At 46.6% G+C, this 20628-nt stretch overlaps 1 protein-coding gene across 1 annotated transcript in view; it reads right to left on the bottom strand.

Moving 5' to 3' along the window:
- Window positions 1-20628, bottom strand: part of BMP1 (bone morphogenetic protein 1) — a 569977-nt gene that overhangs the window by 352419 nt on the left and 196930 nt on the right. The window contains exons 3-4 of the mRNA XM_078666375.1: window positions 5095-5256; window positions 4152-4269 (exon numbers count right to left, since the gene is read on the bottom strand). Coding sequence (XP_078522501.1) covers window positions 4152-4269; window positions 5095-5256 — 280 coding nt within the window. The remainder of the gene's footprint in view (window positions 1-4151; window positions 4270-5094; window positions 5257-20628) is intronic.

Here is a 20628-nt window from a genome sequence, read left to right as displayed (position 1 = left end):
AGACATATCTAGGAGGAACTGTCAATCAGCACGGATGGTCTATTGCTAAGAGGGGGGAGGATAGTCATTCCTCAGTGACTGCGACAAGGAATTATCAACTTGGCCCACGAGGGACACAGAGGAATAGTAGCCACCAAGAAAGCACTTCGGGAACGCGTCTGGTCTCCCCTACTTGATCAGATGGTGGAAGCAACACTTAAAGACTGCGTCTCATGTCAATTAGTGGGTCGTGACGAACCGCCAGCTCCCCTACAGATGTCCGAACTACCAGATGGGGTGTGGCAGCAAGTGGCTATTGACTTCTTCGTTCCACTGAAATCGGGCAAATATATCATCGTCATCATGGACGAGTACTCTCACTTTACCATCGCACATCAAGTACCGTCCACCAAAGCGACAGCCATCATCCCTGTCATTGATGAGACCTTTGCAGCATGGGGAATCCCCACCGGAGTAAAGACAGACAATGGACCACCGTTCAATGGTCACGAATTCACTGAATTTGCAAAACATCTTAACTTCAAACATAGGAAAATCACCCCCTTATGGCCTCAAGCCAACGGTATGGTGGAACGGTTTATGGGGACCCTCAACAAGGCAGTCCAGCAAGCAGAACTCGCTCGTCGTGACATACAACAAGCCTTGAATGAAGTACTGAGAGCCTACCGCAACACGCCACACAGTACCACGAATCAATATCCGGCCACCCTGATGCTTGGACGAGTTCCTCGCACACGGCCGCCTACCTCAAGCGCGGTCATGCAATCTCGAACTGTGACTACGGATCATGATACGCTGGTGAAGCTGGATCACGATACGAAATTAAAAATGAAAGACTATGGTGATCAGCGCAGGCATGCAAAACAGACGGACATTCAGGAAGGAGATTGGCTGATGGTTAAGCGCGACCGCAGAACAAAAGCAGACAGTCGATACCGTCTCACCCATTGCGAGTCTCCAGTCGTAAAGAGACCATGGTTACAGCTGAGGCTGACAACAAACGAATAACCTGAAACATATCTTATTTCAAAAAATGTAATCCCTCTGCTCACGATCGAGCCCAGGCTCGGGACTCCAGCACTGATTCATTGAGCCAAGGAGAACACAGCGACCGAGAGTATTCCAGCCCCACAAGGCATGAAGATGTCAGAGACTACCATCCTCCGGAACAGGTGCGGGCCAGCCGCCCACGATGGATTACCAAACGACCCGTCCGCCTTATTGAAGAACTCTAAGAGACAGTACAAAAGGGGGAGGTGTCGTGTCTCCTTGCCTGACCCTGATGTTGGGACAGGGCAGGCAGAGACGGAAGGGGCGGGGACAGGAAGGGAGGAGAGAAGGGCAGTCAAGTGATGGCACAGGAGAAATAAAGAAGTGCCGAAATCGAGCTCCGTGGTCGAGTCTTCCTTGGGGGCTAAGGGGGCCACTACAGGTATCACTCGCCTCACCTCCCCAGTTATGCCTCAAGCAGGCCGATGCTAGTCTTAAATGACACCAGTTGTACAGGTAGGACTCCACAGCTGTACAAATACAGGCAACCAGCACGAAAGAAAAGAAACGCCATCAATATGGAGACAGCAACAGCAAACCTTACGCTTTCAAATCTCTGTGTCTTGAATCACAGTAACCTAAAGAGGAAACACCTTGCTCAAGACAATAAAGTAGAAGAGCTACAATACAACCAAAATAAATTAAAACATGCAGTAACTGTGAGGGACATCATCATTATCTTAATGACTGTCCAACAATATACCACACCTGTGGCAAAGGAACGATTTTGACTCAGCATCCTGCTGAAGGGTCAGACGAGGTGCTTCTAGCTGTAAGTCACCACAGTGATAAATTAGTGTTGGGATACGAGAAGATGATTGGACAACGAGTGACATGCTCACATGAACTTAAGAAGATCTGTTACCAGCACCACCAACAACTATTTCAACATCATAAGATTCCTAGGTTTTTCGGTTACGTGCCTCAGATAATGCCATGCCATCAACACGTACCTAGCCTTATTGCAATGTAGCTATAGATGACTAAAACTTCCAAGCTCTAGTAAACAAAGAGGCTTTGTTTAATGCCATGGAACGAGAGCTGCATTAAACTCTATGCTAAAGACCACTATGCTTGTACAGCTATGTAAGCCCCACACCAATGCAGTTAGGAAGATCTTTCACAGTCATGGCCTCAAAACAAAATCATTCAACACAAGCACCATTCTATGGCGGAACAAGGAGCAGGTGTACGGCTGAGATATAAATAATCTAAATTCTTTTTAAATTGTAAATATTTTGAACACCCTGGAAGAGGAAGCACTTCCATCGTACAGCTCCGAAGTTTAGTAGAAGTATATGATCACTCTACACATGGATGACACTATTCATCAATTTGCGATCCTAATCTGGCCGTGTTGCCTTTCTACTTTACAAAAACGTAGAAACCCTGGAAAAATGAGACAACACAAAAGTTAACTAAGGTAACATTATGGTTATCACCGACATTATGAAAAAAAATTGCGTTGACAAGTTCAGGTAGGACATCATTCTTCAAAACAATTTGTGAAGCATTAGATATTCTCGATGTTGTACTGAATGTAAGCGATGACACTGTGGTATATTCTACAAACAGTCACGATGAGCAACAACAAGTGACAGCAGTATTAAAGTGATTTCTTGACACAGGTCTAGCTCTTAACAAAAGTTAAAGCCAATTATACAACGCAAAAATGTCAACACCAGCAGCATGAATAGAGTAAAGGATGCTTCAACTACAGAATCGTGCTTACCAGGTCCTGTAAAAATTGGGAGTAACAAGTCCTGTGAGTCTTTAATCAAGGTATCCAAAACTATCAGATTCACAAGCTAAGATGGGGCGAGTTTGAAGGTGACTCAGCCCGAGGAATAGTCCCTGCCTCTTCACTGGACTTCTTGGTGGAAAGGAACAATGTGTGTAGACGACGTGTGTGTGTTTTTACACCATACCTTCGTACGTGCACAGCTTCTATCGGAATTTAAAATGATAGGCAGCGACGTGCCAATAACTGTACTCCTTAGTATCTTTGATCAGATTGCCTCTTCTTAATGGAAGCCCAGAGAGTACATCTCCAGAGGGAGACTGTAATCCGTTTTATTTCTGGCTACTCAAGGACCAATTCAAACCGCAGTCAAACAGAACAGACTCAAATCCCAATCTTACTCCTCTTTGCTATTGGGTTCAGGTCGGACTGCCCTGGAACAATAGGCAGCAAAAGTAATGCATGTATAGGTGTAACAGCCATATTCTCTCCACTCCATGTTCCAAACACGCTGGGACCGGTTATTTAAGTCCAATTATTTCAATATTCAAGTTTTCAGAAACTTGGGGTTTCAATGCCTGGCTGTGTAGGGAGGTAAAGGGTTCGTGGGCTGGGTTCTTATGTGGCAGAAGAAAGCAATTCAGTTCTGGAATTACTAATGAACTTGATTTATAAAGGTCCTCTTAGGCTTTAAGGTAGTGTGATTAGAAAAACGGCCATCCACCACCACCCCTACATACCACAGTTCACACAATGAAGATGAAGACCACCATGGCCCCGTCTGTGCCAGGTTTTCAAGAAAAGTATACATGGGCGCTGCTTGTTTCCTATGGAGTATGCAAATGTTAATGTCTGTAGGGCTGCAGACTCTAATGTCATAGGGGAAATCGTCCGGATGTTCATTCAGTAGCAGATGGTGTACTCTGCACTAGATGAGACTGTGGTAACCTAAGATCCAACAGTCACCATGCTGCACACTGGAGCCCGCATCGAGGCCGCTCAGTGAAAGAGGTCCACCGTGCTTGGGCATTCCATGGTAAATGAAGACATGCCCACTACTGATGCTGGAGGGGGAGGTAATGTGGGGTAAGTGAACCAGGAGGGCACTCTTCAAGCAAGCAACATATCCTGGGAAAGTAGTTCGCTAACAGAAAGCAAATGATGTTACGAATGACACAGGCATTAGACAGACTACTATTACAATGGAAGGGAAATAGAGGATCCTGTTGGGAAAAGAAGGCAGCGAAATCTTGTAATCTTATGGGTGAGGACCATCTAGAAAAAGTCTTCAGTATTACTACATCTTCGCTTATGCCTCCCACTGCTGAGGGATGTGTGCTCGTCTCATTTCCCATCTTACCCGCATGGCCGGTATGTGAAGACGATGTAGCTGTCCTCATCCGTGCGCTCCAGGAAGGTGGTGCATGTGTGCTTCTCCCAGTGTCGCATGGCCTGTCTGAATATCGCCCGCTGGCTGCCTAGAAAGATTGAGCATAGAGTTACCCCGCCATTATGTCAGCCAATCAGATACCAATATGCCCTGCTCTCGCTGCCACAGGAAGACAACATTGGAGAATAGCAGATCAACATCTGTGACTGGTTGGAAAGTTTGAGTTATTTTGCTTTCCAATTTGCCAGAGGTTTGAATAGGAAATAAAAGTAAAGCATAGGGGAATACAAATAATGTTTACAACTATCTACCTAAAAGCCTGGAGACTCTGAATGTGTCTCACCTCCTTAAGGCTGGAGGATGCTGGTTAGAGCACCACAGTACTGAGATTATAGCACTGCAACTTACAGAGAAGGATGCCTTCTGTGTGCAGTACCTTTAGGGCAACAAGGCACCTCACGGAATCCACAGTGCTGTCTAGGGGAGTAACGTCTGCACGCAGGGATATCAGAAGAGACACTAAACGCCTCCACTTCACTAAGTAAGCCGTGTCTTGTCACTGTCTGTGATGGCTCTTTTGACCAGACTGATTGTAATTGTAATTAAATGTATATAGTGCTTAATACCCCATATTTTTTATTGATAAAATGGTCAATTCAGTTTATCTTCAGTACCTTTGGATGTAACGCTGGACACATCTCCACAATATTCTGTCAAAGACATCCAGATAAAGAGAGGGCTGATTCCCTTAACTGGCATTGGTTTCCGACATTATGGCTACTCTATTCACATTTCATGCAGAAATTGACCCGCTGATGCATGCCTTCAATGTCCATCTGTTCAGCACCAACCTCGTCCATCACCCAAAAAGCATAAGTGCCACCCAACCCCAAATACACAGTTTCCCACTTACCGCTAAAGTTCCCACTGATCACATAGGGGACGACTCCATCAGGCCAGACTCGCTCTTGGCGGGATGTAGCTGCTCGACGGGTTCTTTGCCGACTTCTGCCTAGTTTTGTTCGTCGGTTCTTCCGCCTCCCTCTTCTTGGTCTGGTGCTGTTAGATCCAATGTCTGGGAGAGAAAGAAAATAAACAAGCATTTACAATGCAATAGGTCTCGCAGCATTAAAGTTTGAGTTACTGGCATTGTAAATGACAATGCTTTGCATTCATTTTTTTTTTTTAATTTGCAATTGGTATATAAACATTGTTTGTGAATGGTTAGCTGTTGCTTATGCTAAGCAAAGTTGGAAGTAATATAGAGTGCTAGTCTTGCTTGTTATAAGCATGCTGATTTAAAGCGCTATGATACCTGTGGGTAAAGTTTGCGCTATATAAAAGTGAAAACTAATAAACAAGCTCTCAATTGACAAGGTCGGGGTATAGGGCCCACCAAGCGCCTCTCGGGTTTAAACAAGCATCGGCATACAAATAGAAGACGCTGACCAGTACGGGGTTGTTTGCTCTCCCCCACGCCCCAGTGACACACTCAGGAGTGACCCCTCAGTAATGACACGCCCGGGAGTGACAAACTCTGAAGTGTAAGTACAGGGGCCCCTGTCCCTGCAGGCTGGACTCATTAAGATGTGATCTAACGGTTAGAGCGTACAACCTCGAAGCTGGGTAACCAGGATCGAGTAGCTGCTGCTCAACCTCTTGTGATTCTGGGCAAATCACTTCCATCTCCCAGCGTCTAACAAACATGGATGTGCCCGTCTGGAACAGCTGGTGCTCGTGTAAAGCACCCTGATACCTCCGGGTCGAGTTTGAGCTATATAAAACTGCAGAAAAAACAAGAAATAAGATGCAATGCACTCTGACCAGAAGGATGCAATTTGCGTTGGGAATTTGACAATTCCGGGTTTAACCAAGAACTTACCATCACGACAGGAAGGTGAGGCAGTTACAGCGGCAAGGCAGATTTGTGGCACCACACATTTGGCCTTAAAACACTTTCTGACGTGTATTACATTCATATCAAACTGGTAAGTTAACGTTATCCCCCCTACGGCCTTTGAATGTGTCAGACAAATTGCATGTACGTGGGGGCAGGTGTGGAAATGTTGCATCACTTTAAAAAAGACCTGTATGTGCGATAACACGCCTAAAGGCGCGTGAGAGCTTTTCTCGTCTTCTTCCCTGTGCAGGGCACGAAAGGTAATGCCTACCACGCAGCTGGTTTTGGTTCTTATGCAGTGCCTCGCTGGCTGCAAAGCAAATGGGTGAGCATGAGCAATGTCAAGGGGTGGGTGCACTGGTTGTGAGTGTCCTATATGCCATGGCCTAGTACCGAGGAGCGCCATTTCCAGCTAACCAGCGAGTTATTGGAGATGGAATACCTTGCGCAGTAACCATTACTTCCATTAGAAACACATAAAAACCCATTTCTTACTGCTCAGCGATTACACAATTAGTTTCCCGGGTAACTGTTATGGCAGCTAATGCCCTTTTGAAGACGGACTTCAGCCAGTCGGCCTCAGAGATTATTTATTAGCCCTTGTTCTCGAGGCAGGTATCATGCAGTGTTTTAAGCGAGTTAGAATTACAGGAAACTCTGCATTAGTTTCCAAAGAAATAGTACATTTTTAAGGCAGTAGCATGAAGAACCGCTAACGTCAAACGGCAGTTTTTAGGTCTCGCGACCTATCAATGCGCGCAAGCGCATTGAGCGGAGCGAGAATTCATGTCCTCAAAATCCTCGTCAAACCAAGGGCTTCTTGCTGCGGTTTTCTTTAAGTTCACGTGAATCACGTGACCAAACAAGCACGCGCATCAGCCTCCCTTCCTCCTAATTGCATTTTATTTTTTTAACGGCCGCACAGCACATCAAAGGGCTTCGCCCAGCGTGCCCTCTGTGGCTTCTCGGCTTCTCGGCTTCTCCTCCCCTAATTATTCATGGCTCAGTTTCCCGGCGCACGCATTTGTTCACATTTTTTTGTTCTTGCCTGTGTGTTACCCTTTGTTCACGATCTCCGTCCAAAAATGTTATAATAATCAGCTGTCAGTTTCCGTCCTTACAGGATGTAATTTCAAGCGAAAGAGAGTTAGCACAAACAATGTAATCTGTGCTCAGAGACCCGCAGTCAGCAAATATTTACAGTCACGCTCACATGCTGGCTACTCTTCTACCTGAGGCTCGAAGCACCGAGTGGAATGCATTTTATGGAAAATATTCAGACTGTTTTCTCAGAATTCTTGGATGGTGGTTATTTTAAGCCAAGGTTTTTAGTTTCTTGAGCTTAAATTACATTTCTTGTTTTACTTGGCTTTATACGTATTTTTCATGGGCCTGCCCACCGTAGCCTTGCTGTGTGTCCGGCAGACACTCTGCTGTTTTAATGGCCCATTTCCTCTCCAGGGCTTCTCCAGCGCTTCCCTCCCACTCTCTCTGCCCTAAGCACGGACTCGTGTTACACGCCCCTCCCTCGCACGGCAGCCAGACCACTTCCTAATTACAAGGCCGGCATGTGATTAGCAGGCCCCGTAGCAGGCTACCCTGGACACGGCGAAGGACCTGCACACGCACGAGGCGCATACCCCGTCATTAGGCAGCTTCTCGCCTTTCACTCGGCACAAAGGCGAGCCGCCATGCTCCCTTGTAGGGCCACGGCCTTGCCTTCAAACTACTCCCTGTCCAGGATGGCACTGTGAACGCGTCCTTGTAGCGCCTGACACGACAGCTACTGCCAGGCGGCGCTTTAGAACTGCAAGTGTCATGTTCTGCGGCTGGCTGTAAGCATGAAACCAGTGTCAGGCGGCGACGGCTTCCTCGCTACACGTGTGCTGCAGCTGTATACAGTCCCCCTCCATAGCCAGGCTACCTCGCTTCAGATGGGTGCCTGATGCGTGCCTGCAGCTGCACACAGCTCATTTCAGATGGTGGCTCTTTCGTTGCATACGGGCATCTTCTGTAGGTACACAGTGAGTCTCAAGTCACATGCCTGTCAACGTTGTAAGACCAAAAATAAGATCTGTCAGGTTTTAAAACTACTAATTAGCATAAGGATGACAGCAGAGAAAATTACACTTGTTGGTCAGAGGGTGATGTCACATAAAAATCCCGTGTTTTTATTCAACTCAATTAGTCTGCCCAAACCTTCCGTAAAAACAGAAACAGTAGTGTTGGCAAGCATGGTAATGCATCTCGTGTACATGCAGACACTAACGTGTTAGGCCTCATTTTATATGTGCTGGCGATGCAGAGACAGGGCGTCCACGCTGCACAAAGTGGCCGTCCTTCTCTACTGCGTTTTTTTTAACCCCAAGTTGCTATATCTTTATTACATTTTCGACAAAAGGCATCAAGCCCAAGCCTCAGAAATGGACTATCTGAGTTAACTTATTATTTACAAAATTAAAAGCCATTGTTATTTGTAATATCAATACATCTAAGTCACGTAAATACAACACACATTGCATTACAAATGCTATAGGTGTCACATTTGCGAAAGTTAAAACTATTGACATTGTAACTGACAAAGCTATTAATTTTGCTATTTTCAAAACCAACACATAAATTAAACAAGCATTGGCATTGCCAATAGGTCTCGCTTGTGGGACCTTATAAGTATTTAGTTTTGCAGCACAATATCCTTGGTGCAACAAGGACATTGTGCTGCAAAACTAAATACTTATAAGGTCCCACAAGCGAGACCTATTGGCAATGCCAATGCTTGTTTATTTTTACAGGTAACTACAAAACAACTAAAGGCAACAACGTTAAGGGGGAACAACAAAGAGTGGGGGATGACATAAATAGAAGCTAGGAAGGCACGATAGAAAAAAAATAAAATAAATGACAATGTGTGCTCTGACCTCATGGTTTACCCCCTTCAGAGTAGGAGAGATTTTGGGATAGAAGTTTCAGTACACAATGGGTGCAGGTACAATAGACGGGAAAAAAAGGACTTCCGTTTTTTTATTGTGTGTATGTAAAGCGCTCTGATACCTACGGGTCAAGCTAGCGCTATATAAAAACTTTTAAAATAAAATTAATAAATTATCGTACAGGTGATGCTATTTAAATATTTTCATATGTATTTAGGAATGTGCTGCTTATAACCTTTCGGACACTTAAGCACTTCGGCATTGAGTGCACATAAAAGAAAATAGACGTAATGCCGATATTCAGAAAATTAATCCATTCGCTTCTGCAAGCATAATGAGCTCCGAGCACCTTTGACGTGAGCCCAGCATTGACTTGTTTGAATGTGAAGCCTGCCAACTCACACGGCTGCCACAGTGTGCCACGCGATACCAGCAGTCTCCAGACGAAGAGCCGATATTACACAATGACCACGGACGAGCTGAAAGCCCTACACGAGGTTTTCCAGCTTGCGTGTAGAAACAATGCACAATTGACACCCATTACAGATTTTGCAGCTTCCCTGGGGCACAGAATCGTAGCTTCAGAAGTCTTTTGTTTCTGTTTTAGGACAGGGTATCAGTGCGAATGTTGTTTGATTATACGAGGACAGTGCCTGGAGAGTGTAGTGCTGGGATTCAATGGTAAACACACGCAAAACCTCCCGGACATATGTTTTATGCGAATGAAGCCTGACGGAGGCGGTAGCAAAAAAAAAAAAAGCCTTTGATGCAGCAGGGGGCGGAGAGCAGGGGGCGAGCGGGAAGAGCTGCTGGCGTGGGAGGGTGATTGATGGGATACAAGCGATTCCCTTAAGCAAAAGCAAATGGTGGGGGCCTGAAGGAGGAGGGGGTGCGAGGGATGAGTGAGGATGGGGTAGCAGGGGAGGGAACACGGCCTGGGGGAAGCTGGCTGGGGAGGGGGAGGAGAAATCCAAGGAAGGCTGTGTGCGGGGAGAGAGGGGAGGAGAGAGGGGAGGTGCTGTAGGAGGGAGGGAGGCTGATGCGCGTTCGTGTTTGATCACGTGGTTCACGTGAACTTCATGAAAACGCCAGTAAAAAGCTGGTGGTTTCATGAGGATTTTGGCTACTTGAATTCTCGCTCCGCTCGATGCGCTTTGCGCGCATCGATAGGTCGCGAGACCTAAAAAGTGTCATTTACAATACCAATCGCTCAAACTTTCCTAATGCGAAAAGTTAAAAGTATGGGCATTGTAAATCACAAAACAAAAAAATAAAATGTCATTTAGAAAACCAATAGCTCAAACTTTCCCACTGCGAGACCTATTGGCAACGCCAGTGCTTGTTTAGTAAAGGCCGCCTTGCCAAATGACTCTCTCATTGCTCAGCTGACTTTGTTTAACCTAGTGTTACCATTTCACGAACTTTATTTACCCCGCCAATTTAACTGCAGATTTGTGACATGAAAAACCGTAAAGCCCTTAGGTGTGAATCTCGGTTTTGCTGGATAGCAAAATGAACGTGGTAATAATTAATTTTACACTTCTGGGGTTCTCAACGCCGGGGTTCGATGATAAACACTCCTAAATTCCGTTTACCAGCCTCTGGTGCTGTCATTTAAGTTGGTATGGGCACACGAAGTCCAGGGTTTCAGAGAAGTATGCAATGAAAGCATCTAGATGTCATTTGCATTATCACACAGCAGGGGGCTGCAGCAACTGCAATTCTGAGCAGAAACCAACTCACCTCCTACTTACTCTATTATGTGAGCAATGAACAGAAAAACAGTCTTAAATTAAAGCGCATCTGCCGATTCTATGGGGCTGGTGCACTGTTCACCCATTAGTGCTGAATGTCGATATGACATCAAATGTGCATGAGACAAGTAGTACACAGAAGAGACAGCCCGGTGTGTGCAGCTGTCCTTCATTCAGCCAGCCTCCAGAGTCAGGGCAGGGCTGTCTGCAGATGCCACTCACTCGGCGGCCCGCGCACCCCTCCCTCCCTCCTCGCCGTGATCTCACAGCTCGCGTCATGTGGGAAGAGGCGGTACATCCCAGCCGCCACACAGATTATTGGATTGTGAGCGCCGAAGGTTTGCGCGAGGCTGGCAGAGGATGCCCTCGAGGCAGGGAGTCCCACGGGCTGGCATCCTGCCAAGCCCGGTACCCTTTACAATCACAGGAAGTTTTCAAAGCCATCGTGAGACTTATTTTTAACAGCGCTAGCAATACTAAACTAACTGATGCTTAAGGGCAGGCAGCGAGAGGCTGTTACCAGGCAGCTCGGTAAAAAGACGGCACGGGTTTTCTAAATGTACGTTAATGGCTTCGCAGAGGAGGTCCGCGAGGTTTGGAAACAAGAGCAAGAAGACACAATTTAAAACAAGCCTCACATCGTGACCCCCCGGGATCTTCATGGCGCGGCCGTGGTGCATGGAGCTCCCTGGATCACCGGCCACGAAACTGAAAGCGCGTGGGAGCGCACGAGACGCCGTCGCCGTGAGCGTGCACATCGGCTGTCCCGGCGCAAGGTCCGAGTCTGAATTGGAGACTGACTCACGCGCGTGACCAAATCCCATTGACAATGCTGCGAGCGTGGCCATCTCTTGTCTCTCCCATTGACAATGCTGCGCGCATGGCTAGCTCTTGTCTCCACTCGTTGTCGGCTGAGCCGACGACTATAGTTCTCGCAGCGAGAACGCGCTTCGTGCGCTTTTCGCAGGCAAGCCCTAAAAAGTGAGGATAGAGTGCAACACTTCAGCTGGGGAGTTGTATGGATCACGGAATAAAGGGGGTCCTGATCACATGGTGTGAAAAACGACAGGGCAGAGTGGTCTATAGAGGAAATTACTGTGTAAACGCCTCATGCTTCCAAGGGTCAAGAGATGAAGGAAATCAACAAGACCGATGCTCCTCTTAACTGTGAGGTACCCAATCCTGCGAGGCACCCCTGAGTGTGATTGCAGTAGCCGTGGACAATGTGCTGAAGGCGACAAGGGCATCAAACACTAATTTTATCATCATGTTTATCAGATTTACATTTAACAGTGCACAGGTTTTTATTGGTCAAAGAAGTGCTGAGGTAAAGTGCACTGATGAGAAAAAAGCGCATTTCAGGGTCGATTGTTTTTGTGATTGACGGTGGCAACTTTTATTTAACAATTGAGAGTGGATATATGGTAGTGTTGTGGTGTTTGTTCCATTCCCCCCAACACAAGTCTATTCGACTAATTTGCCATCCAATTGGGCTGTGCACTCCCTGTACCAGACCTTGTTGTTATTGGCATTCACATTATTCGTTCGAATCTGGGGCATCCACCCTTGGCATTGAGATAAACAGCCACAGGTAAAGGGTGTCGTCCAGCAGCAACTTCAATGAGTGGGTTTGTTAGGCCTAAAAAGCACCCACACCCAAACCCCTGGATTCCTCCCTTCACTCCTGGGTGGACTCCATATTGTACTTCTTCAGGAGGCTGAACAGTGCTCCGGAGGGGGTGGAGGGATTTTTGGGGGGGGGGTCGATATACCACATACTTAGTGGCTTAACACGGTCTGTAATGGGACAATCCTCCAACCTTCCTCTATATAGCACTGACTGGTAGTGTAACAGTGGCTACGTTAGAGATTTGACACTACTGACTGGATGGACTCCACATACAGTGGCAGACCCAATTAATGCACACGAACACCATGTTTTGTATATGATCATCCTCCCTGAATTTGATAACTACCTGCATATCAACAGCATATGTTCTAAAACTCTTCGTTACAATCAGGGGTGGCTCTTTCACTAGGGCAGAAGATCGTCACCCCACTTCTTTCTCGCAGTGCTAGAAAGCCCAAACATAAAACGGGATTAACTAAAAGTTATTACGATTTTATGTTACCTTTGCGCATTGCAGGCCGACCAAACCAGTCATGCGCACTCTGCCCTTTCTCCATGCAGCCTACATGGAGAACATGGCCACCCACTTAGCCCCTGGCTAGCCGGCATCCCGACCAATCACAATGCTGATTGCAGCGTTGTGATTGGCTTAGTTGAGGGAGCCTGGCTGCTGCTTCCAGTCGGAGGTAGGAGAGCATGAGCCGAGAAGACACAGGACCCGGCGCACGGCGGAAAGGTAAGTTTAAAAATTTCCCTGTGAATCCCCCCTGTGCGACCCCTCATTCGCCTCCCCCGCGAGCAATGTCAGCCGCTCTACTGGTTACAACCCACTCTTATGTACAGATACACAGTGACATTAGGCACACTGTGCTTTCACCATGTTGTCTCAAACACCTCACGCAACAAGTACTATAAAACCAAACTATAAACAACACCTTTTAAAACATGCACTCCAAAGGGATCAAACACAATTGGAGCGCTTCATTACTGCACTAGGGGGTATCAAATATTCAATAAATAAAGCAACTGGACCACACAGAAAGCACTTTAGGGCATGCAAGGGGTATGGTAGGTTCTATATCGGTGTTAATCAAACTGTGGTTCCCAGGCCCATTGGTAGGTCGTGAGCCGAGTTTTGTTGAGTCGCGAGAGTTCAAGTAATAAATAAAGATGCCTTTAGATTCTGTATTTATCTTGTCATATGTGCAGCTCTTTAAAGACAGCGGTCAAATGTCAGGCTATGTCTTCTGCAAATTGCTGCTGTTTTTTAGGTCTCGCCTGTCGATGCGCATGCGCATCGAGCAAGCGAGACTATAGGGGCTCATCCACACTTTATCTAACTTGCAAGGAATCGTGGCGATTCCTTGCAGTGCCCGTGACTTTTAAGCTCAATGCGCATGTGCATTGAGCTTAAAAGCGCGTGCACAGCCGCCCGCATTCCTCCGACACCTTTGAAGTGAAGCTTAGCTTCACTTCAAAGGCCCGGCTTGTTCACACCCACATGCCGCTCTGCCCCGCTCCGCCCCCTCCCCTGAGTCATCCTGCCTGCCCAGACTTCTCCTCCCCCCTACTTACATCCCGCTTTCACTTGTTTTGTGACTTCACACTTGCCCCTGTCCCTTCAAGGCAGCCCAGCTTCTCCCAGCAGGCAGCCCACCCCCTCCCTCTGCACCCACGTGAACAGCCCCGGGCCTGGCTGCGTCCTTCCTTGTAATACTTTCGAAGTTCAGTAGCCAGCTTGCCACTGCAATGCTTCAAAACCTTCACATGGCTCTCAAGTTACCATCCGTTGCATACTTGTTTTTATACTACGCAATGGAGGCATTACCAAACTGCGCACTACCCAAAACGCACGTCTCCTACATCTCCCACCTCCGAGCCCCTCCATCCACGTCACCTTCCGCCTCAGACAAGACTTCATTACATCCCCGGGATTCGAACCCCCTCCCGCCAGCAGGCAGCCCACCCCCTCCCTCTGCACCCACGTGAACAGCCCCGGGCCTGGCTGCGTCCTTCCTTGTAATACTTTCGAAGTTCAGTAGCCAGCTTGCCACTGCAATGCTTCAAAACCTTCACATGGCTCTCAAGTTACCATCCGTTGCATACTTGTTTTTATACTACGCAATGGAGGCATTACCAAACTGCGCACTACCCAAAACGCACGTCTCCTACATCTCCCACCTCCGAGCCCCTCCATCCACGTCACCTTCCGCCTCAGACAAGACTTCATTACATCCCCGGGATTCGAACCCCCTCCCGCCAGCAGGCAGCCCACCCCCTCCCACTGCACCCACGTGAACAGCCCCGGGCCTGGCTGCGTCCTTCCTTGTAATACTTTCGAAGTTCAGTAGCCAGCTTGCCAAAACCCCCTCCCGCCAGCAGGCAGTCCACCCCCTCCCTCTGCACCCACGTGAACAGCCCCGGGCCTGGCTGCGTCCTTCCTTGTAATACTTTCGAAGTTCAGTAGCCAGCTTGCCACTGCAATGCTTCAAAACCTTCACATGGCTCTCAAGTTACCATCCGTTGCATACTTGTTTTTATACTACGCAATGGAGGCATTACCAAACTGCGCACTACCCAAAACGCACGTCTCCTACATCTCCCACCTCCGAGCCCCTCCATCCACGTCACCTTCCGCCTCAGACAAGACTTCATTACATCCCCGGGATTCGAACCCCCTCCCGCCAGCAGGCAGCCCACCCCCTCCCTCTGCACCCACGTGAACAGCCCCGGGCCTGGCTGCGTCCTTCCTTGTAATACTTTCGAAGTTCAGTAGCCAGCTTGCCACTGCAATGCTTCAAAACCTTCACATGGCTCTCAAGTTACCATCCGTTGCATACTTGTTTTTATACTACGCAATGGAGGCATTACCAAACTGCGCACTACCCAAAACGCACGTCTCCTACATCTCCCACCTCCGAGCCCCTCCATCCACGTCACCTTCCGCCTCAGACAAGACTTCATTACATCCCCGGGATTCGAACCCCCTCCCGCCTAATCTTGATGTGTGCGCGTGCTTGCAGCCCACTAATGCTAATGTCGTCTCCCCGCATCGCATCCCTTCCACTAATCCCCTCTTTGTCTCCCAGATACATTTTTTTTCTTGAGCTGAATGTCTCTCGCTTTCTTTCTTTGACTACCTGTCTCTCTTTTTCTTCCATTGACCTTCTGTCTGCCTGTCTTTTCTACTTGGCCTCGCTCCTCTCTTTATGCTTCTATCTCACTCCACTACCTGTCTCTGCCTCTCTCACTAACCACTGCCTGGCTTGCCTCTCTCTGTGACTGCCTGTCTCAGCTTCTCTTTCTCTTTGACTGTCTCTCTCCTCTACCCCTCCCGTGCGCGTGCTCTCTCCTGAGTCTGCTGCCGGTCTCTCTCTCTTTGACTGTATGCCCCCCCCCCCCTTGCGTGCTCTCTCCCCTCTACAGCCCCCCTCTGCCTTGCGCTCCATGCCGCAGTCTCTCCCTTCATCTTTCATTTATGGCTGTGGCCCCACCAGCCAGAACCAAAAAAATTGCAGAAATATTTTTGAACGGGGCGAGGGATTCTGCGAGTCCGCTTTCCATGAAAGAAAGCCACAGGGAGGGGGAGCTCACACCTCACGGGCGAGTTTATGGCACCCCAAAACAGTTGTCGCCAGCTCTCACACCAGAAAACCATGTGGAAGACTGTAAACGGCCTTCAAAGACCATCTTCACACCTCAGGGCATGCTTGGGGGGCCATTACTGGGTGGGAGTGGTAGGGTCAGTCGCCAGGGCCTCCATACCAACTGTCCTACCAGATTGTGGCGGGGACTCTCCAACCGTACCGGTGTTCATAAAGTGCGCGAGTGCGTCCGGCAGGCGTCTGAAGAGTGGAGTTGCAATCTGTATGTATATGTCGATGGTGTTGAGCGCTTTCTTCAGAGAAATGTATAACCTACAGGCAGCAGGTCCTGTTTCCTGAAGCGTGGACTCTTACTTTTAACTCTTAAGATAATATAAAAAGTGACGTAATGTGGAGAAATAGCACCGGCCATTGCTCAAGTACTAGTAGGCAATTCAGATTGTGATGTGTGCTATATTAAAGACCCACAGCATTTTTTATGTAACAGTCCGCGCTCGAGCGCCCCCACCCCACACACTTCTTATCCAGGTCACAACACTAAAACCACATGCAGTGATCCGAGTTTCTCAAATGAAAACCGAATTCAGAACACCCACCCAATCCCCTCGGGCGTTTTTCTTTCCCTCGCTAAACAATCTTGTAGTCTCTCCATTTCGCCATGCTCTGCCTAGCTCCTTTCACGCCCCTCACCTCCCCCTCAGCTCTCCCGTATTACATCTGGTTCGCACCTCCAGCTGTCACCCCCTCCCTCCACTCCACAACCAGGCTCCGTTTCAAAGGCAGCCAATTACTGTTTGCATCTTTCCGGGGTACCGAAAGAGAGACATGCAAACACACACACACATAGACACACGCACGCACTCTCTCTCTCGTTGCCTCCCCACCCTCTCTCTCACACCGAGATTCATATAGGCACAAAACACAGACTCAAATACGGACAGCCACAAATCAGTGCAAACAGATGAGAAACACAAAATGAAAGATAAAGACACGAAATGCACAAGGAAAAATAAATAATCACAGGGCAATGTAAATAGGTGATACACACACACACACACACACACACACACATTACATACACGAAATAAACAAACAAAACGAAATAGGCAGTGACAGAACAGAATGTAGCTGGCTTCAATATTTGTCACCCCATCCAACCCCCCTCCCGCAACCTTCCTTCCAATCATCCAGCATGTCTATGTTGGCACTGACATGAGCTCATATCATAGTTCATGTGCAACAGTGTTTGAGGGGTATTTTGATATTTCCTAGAAAATGTAATAACATTTCACTTTGTGCCTCCATCGGTCCTTGGGGTCCAAGAAGACCATATACACACAGCTCACATACCTCTAATTAAACCCTATCTCAAGTCCACAGACGCAGCAGTGCACTGTACAATCATTACACGCAGGAGGCAGCCAGGGCAGCCGAGAGTGCACGTTTCTCATGCATGCAGGGAACTCATAGCATCAGTTTCACTCACATGGTACTGAGGTTCACTCTCACACAAGAGGTAACGTTCTCTGTCTTCACTTGCCAGGGCAGAAGTACCTACTCACAGCACCACTCTGCACCACCACAGCATCACTCAGCACTACCACAGCATCACTCAGCACCACCACAGCATCACTCAGCACCACCACAGCACCACCACAGCACCACCACAGCACCACTCAGCACCACCACAGCACCACTCAGCACCACCACAGCACCACTCAGCACCACCACAGCCTCACTCAGCATCACCACAGCACCACCACAGCACCACTCGGCACCACCACAGCACCACTCAGCACCACTCAGCACCACTCAGCTCAACCACAGCATCACTCAGCGCAACCACAGCATCACTCAGTGCAACCACAGCATCACTCAGCCCAACTACAGCATCACTCAGCCCAACTACAGCATCACTCAGCGCAACCACAGCATCACTCAGCGCAACAACAGCATCACTCAGCGCAACCACAGCATCACTGGTTCAAATATGTTCTCTCAATGTTTCAAGCTTTATTACAAATATCACAAAAAGATGTTAATATTTCACTTCTGTTCTTGGATTTTCGTCACAATAAAATACACTGAACATAATCTTCACAAAAGTTAGTTGCAAAAGTTTAAGCTATTGCCATTATAAATTACAATCACTTTTATGTAAGTATTAATTATTTAAAAAAATTAAAAGCCATTGATATTTGTAATATCAATACATCTAAGTCACATAAATACAAAACCTGTTGCATTACAAATGCTATAGGTGTCACATTTGCGAAAGTTATAACTATTGGCATTGTAAATGACAAAACTATTAATTTAGAAATTTTCAAAAACAACACATAAATAAAAAAATTGTCATTTACAAGACCAATAGCTCAAACTTTCCTAATACGAGACCTATTGGCTATGCCAATGCTTTTTTGATTTGTAATTCTTTAGCATTGGCTACAAGAAATAAAAATGCTAAAGATTTACAACAAAAAACCCATAAACAATTCTAAAAGCACTAACTCTAATGCTGCGAGACCTATTGCATTTCCAATGCTTGTTTAACATGGGAACTGGTGTTTACAAACATCTCTCACTTTACTTTTCTTTCTCTGACTGCAAAGTGAATTATGTGACAATCTTGCTGGAATCCAGATGTGTGAATGGAAAAGCTGGAGAGGTCATTTTTTGTAACACACAACAAAACGTAAATAACTGCAATTGAACAGTACACATTCAGCCGTTAGGAAAGCAACAATTAAGCCCATTTTTTTGCAATTCTGAAGTGTGATGGAAACAAAGATTTTAATAGGATCAAAATAAATCAAGACACTTTACTTCGTGGTGCACAAATGATATATATTCACTGAAATCCGATTTCCACACATCATTTGTGTGCAATATAGTTTTAGCAATAAACCTGTATGTCTGTGCAAATTTAGAAGCAATTTCAATGGAAAACATGCCGTCTGTAAATGACAATGTGCTACCACATAATGCTTTAGTTACACTAAAAAAATCACCTGCCTCATGGTCATTAAAGCTAGGTGGGTCGCGAAAGCTTGTTGTTCTAAAAAGTAGGTCATAGTTCTAAAATGTTTGGGAACCATTGTTCTATATAAATACTACTACAATAAGTGCCCAACCAGTTCTACTTTCCTTCATGCTTCACTCAGGACATAGGCAGTGGCTATGAGAATACAGGATGCAGATGTATCTGAGGGTCAGATGTCGGACAGTAGAGCTATGCCACAAGAGCAAAGACCGGTTTCGGTCCAACATGGAATGCGTCTGTTAAAGTGTTTCTTTCTCAGGACTAAGCGAGAAATACATGGGCATGTGCTTGGGAAAAAAGTATGGGAAGTGACTAAGATTAAAGAGAGCACCTCTGGGAATACATGTCTTCACAGAGGTTCAATTAGTGCTGAATCTGCGGCACAGGAAACAAGTCATATTGTCTAAGTTTCTGGGAAAGCTAGAGTAAATTGGCAAAAAGGCAAAGATCTGCCCTTGGGCTATAAACAAGAGCAAGCCCATGTGTCTCACCTTTATAATGCGCGTGGCGAGCTGTTAGGTTTGCTAATGTTTGTCTGTAAGTTATTGTTTAAAAAAAAAAAATCAAAATCTTGGAGGAAAAGATAACATATCTCATGTTATTGCAAAACTGCACATTGAATTCAATGTTTTCAATCTTAAGAAATGTCATGGTATATTTTTCAAATACTTTTCACTTGGGAAACTGAACAGAATTAAAAAAGAATACGGATGTGTCAGAGAGTAAAAGGGAACGCTTACTACGACCCAATTTACTTTCCACTGTATTCAGCCATTTGGGTCCTCCTGCAGTACCCCTGGGAAGAGATGTATGGGTCTCCAGGACAATTGTCATGGGAAATACACCCCCTGCCTCATATGCCAGCTAAGTGAGAGCAGCAGATGGCCAATCCCCCAGCATTATAAAAGCCTTTGTGTGGCAATGCTTGTGCTTTCATGCAATATACAGAATGCATGAGATAAAACAAAAACAACTCCTGTGTATTTATTTTATTTACTTTTAGTCTTATATAGCATGAACCTGATCCATCAGATCGCCTTACAGAGCATAAAAGATCAGTACATTAACAAAGACACAATGGAGTATTATCTAACAAAATGTAATTAAAGTCCGAATTGATTGAGAGGCAAACATTATCAGTATGCAGGTCCACAAACGAGCAATTAGGTAGGGAGGTAATGTTGTAAGAGTGGGGCTTGCTCTTCAGCCACACCTCAACAAGAACATTACTCTTGTTGTGCTTCTACAGACAAACTGGGAAAGGGGAGGAAACAGCACAGGGGGAAAGAAACAGCACCAGGGGGAGGGGGAGGGGGTGGGGGGCAGCAGCACACAAGGGAGAGACAGAAAACACATGCAACCTCATAGAGAGGATAATAAGAAAGAAAACAAGCATTAGAAATGCAATAGGTCTCGGATTTATTTTAGTTAGAGCTAATGGCATTGTAAATGGCAATGTCTTTTAGCCATGTGTTATGGAGTGTATGCATGTGGTGTGTAGTGGAATTATGTGGGTTGGATTGGAATTGTTAGTTGTGGAATTGTGTGGCGTGAAATTGTGTGGTGTGGATTGTATTTGTGTAGT

The sequence above is a fragment of the Lissotriton helveticus genome, chromosome 11, assembly GCF_964261635.1.
Source record: "Lissotriton helveticus chromosome 11, aLisHel1.1, whole genome shotgun sequence".
NCBI lineage: Eukaryota > Metazoa > Chordata > Amphibia > Caudata > Salamandridae > Lissotriton > Lissotriton helveticus.
Note: the sequence above shows the minus strand (reverse complement) of the source record. Positions and strands in the feature narration are given on the sequence as shown.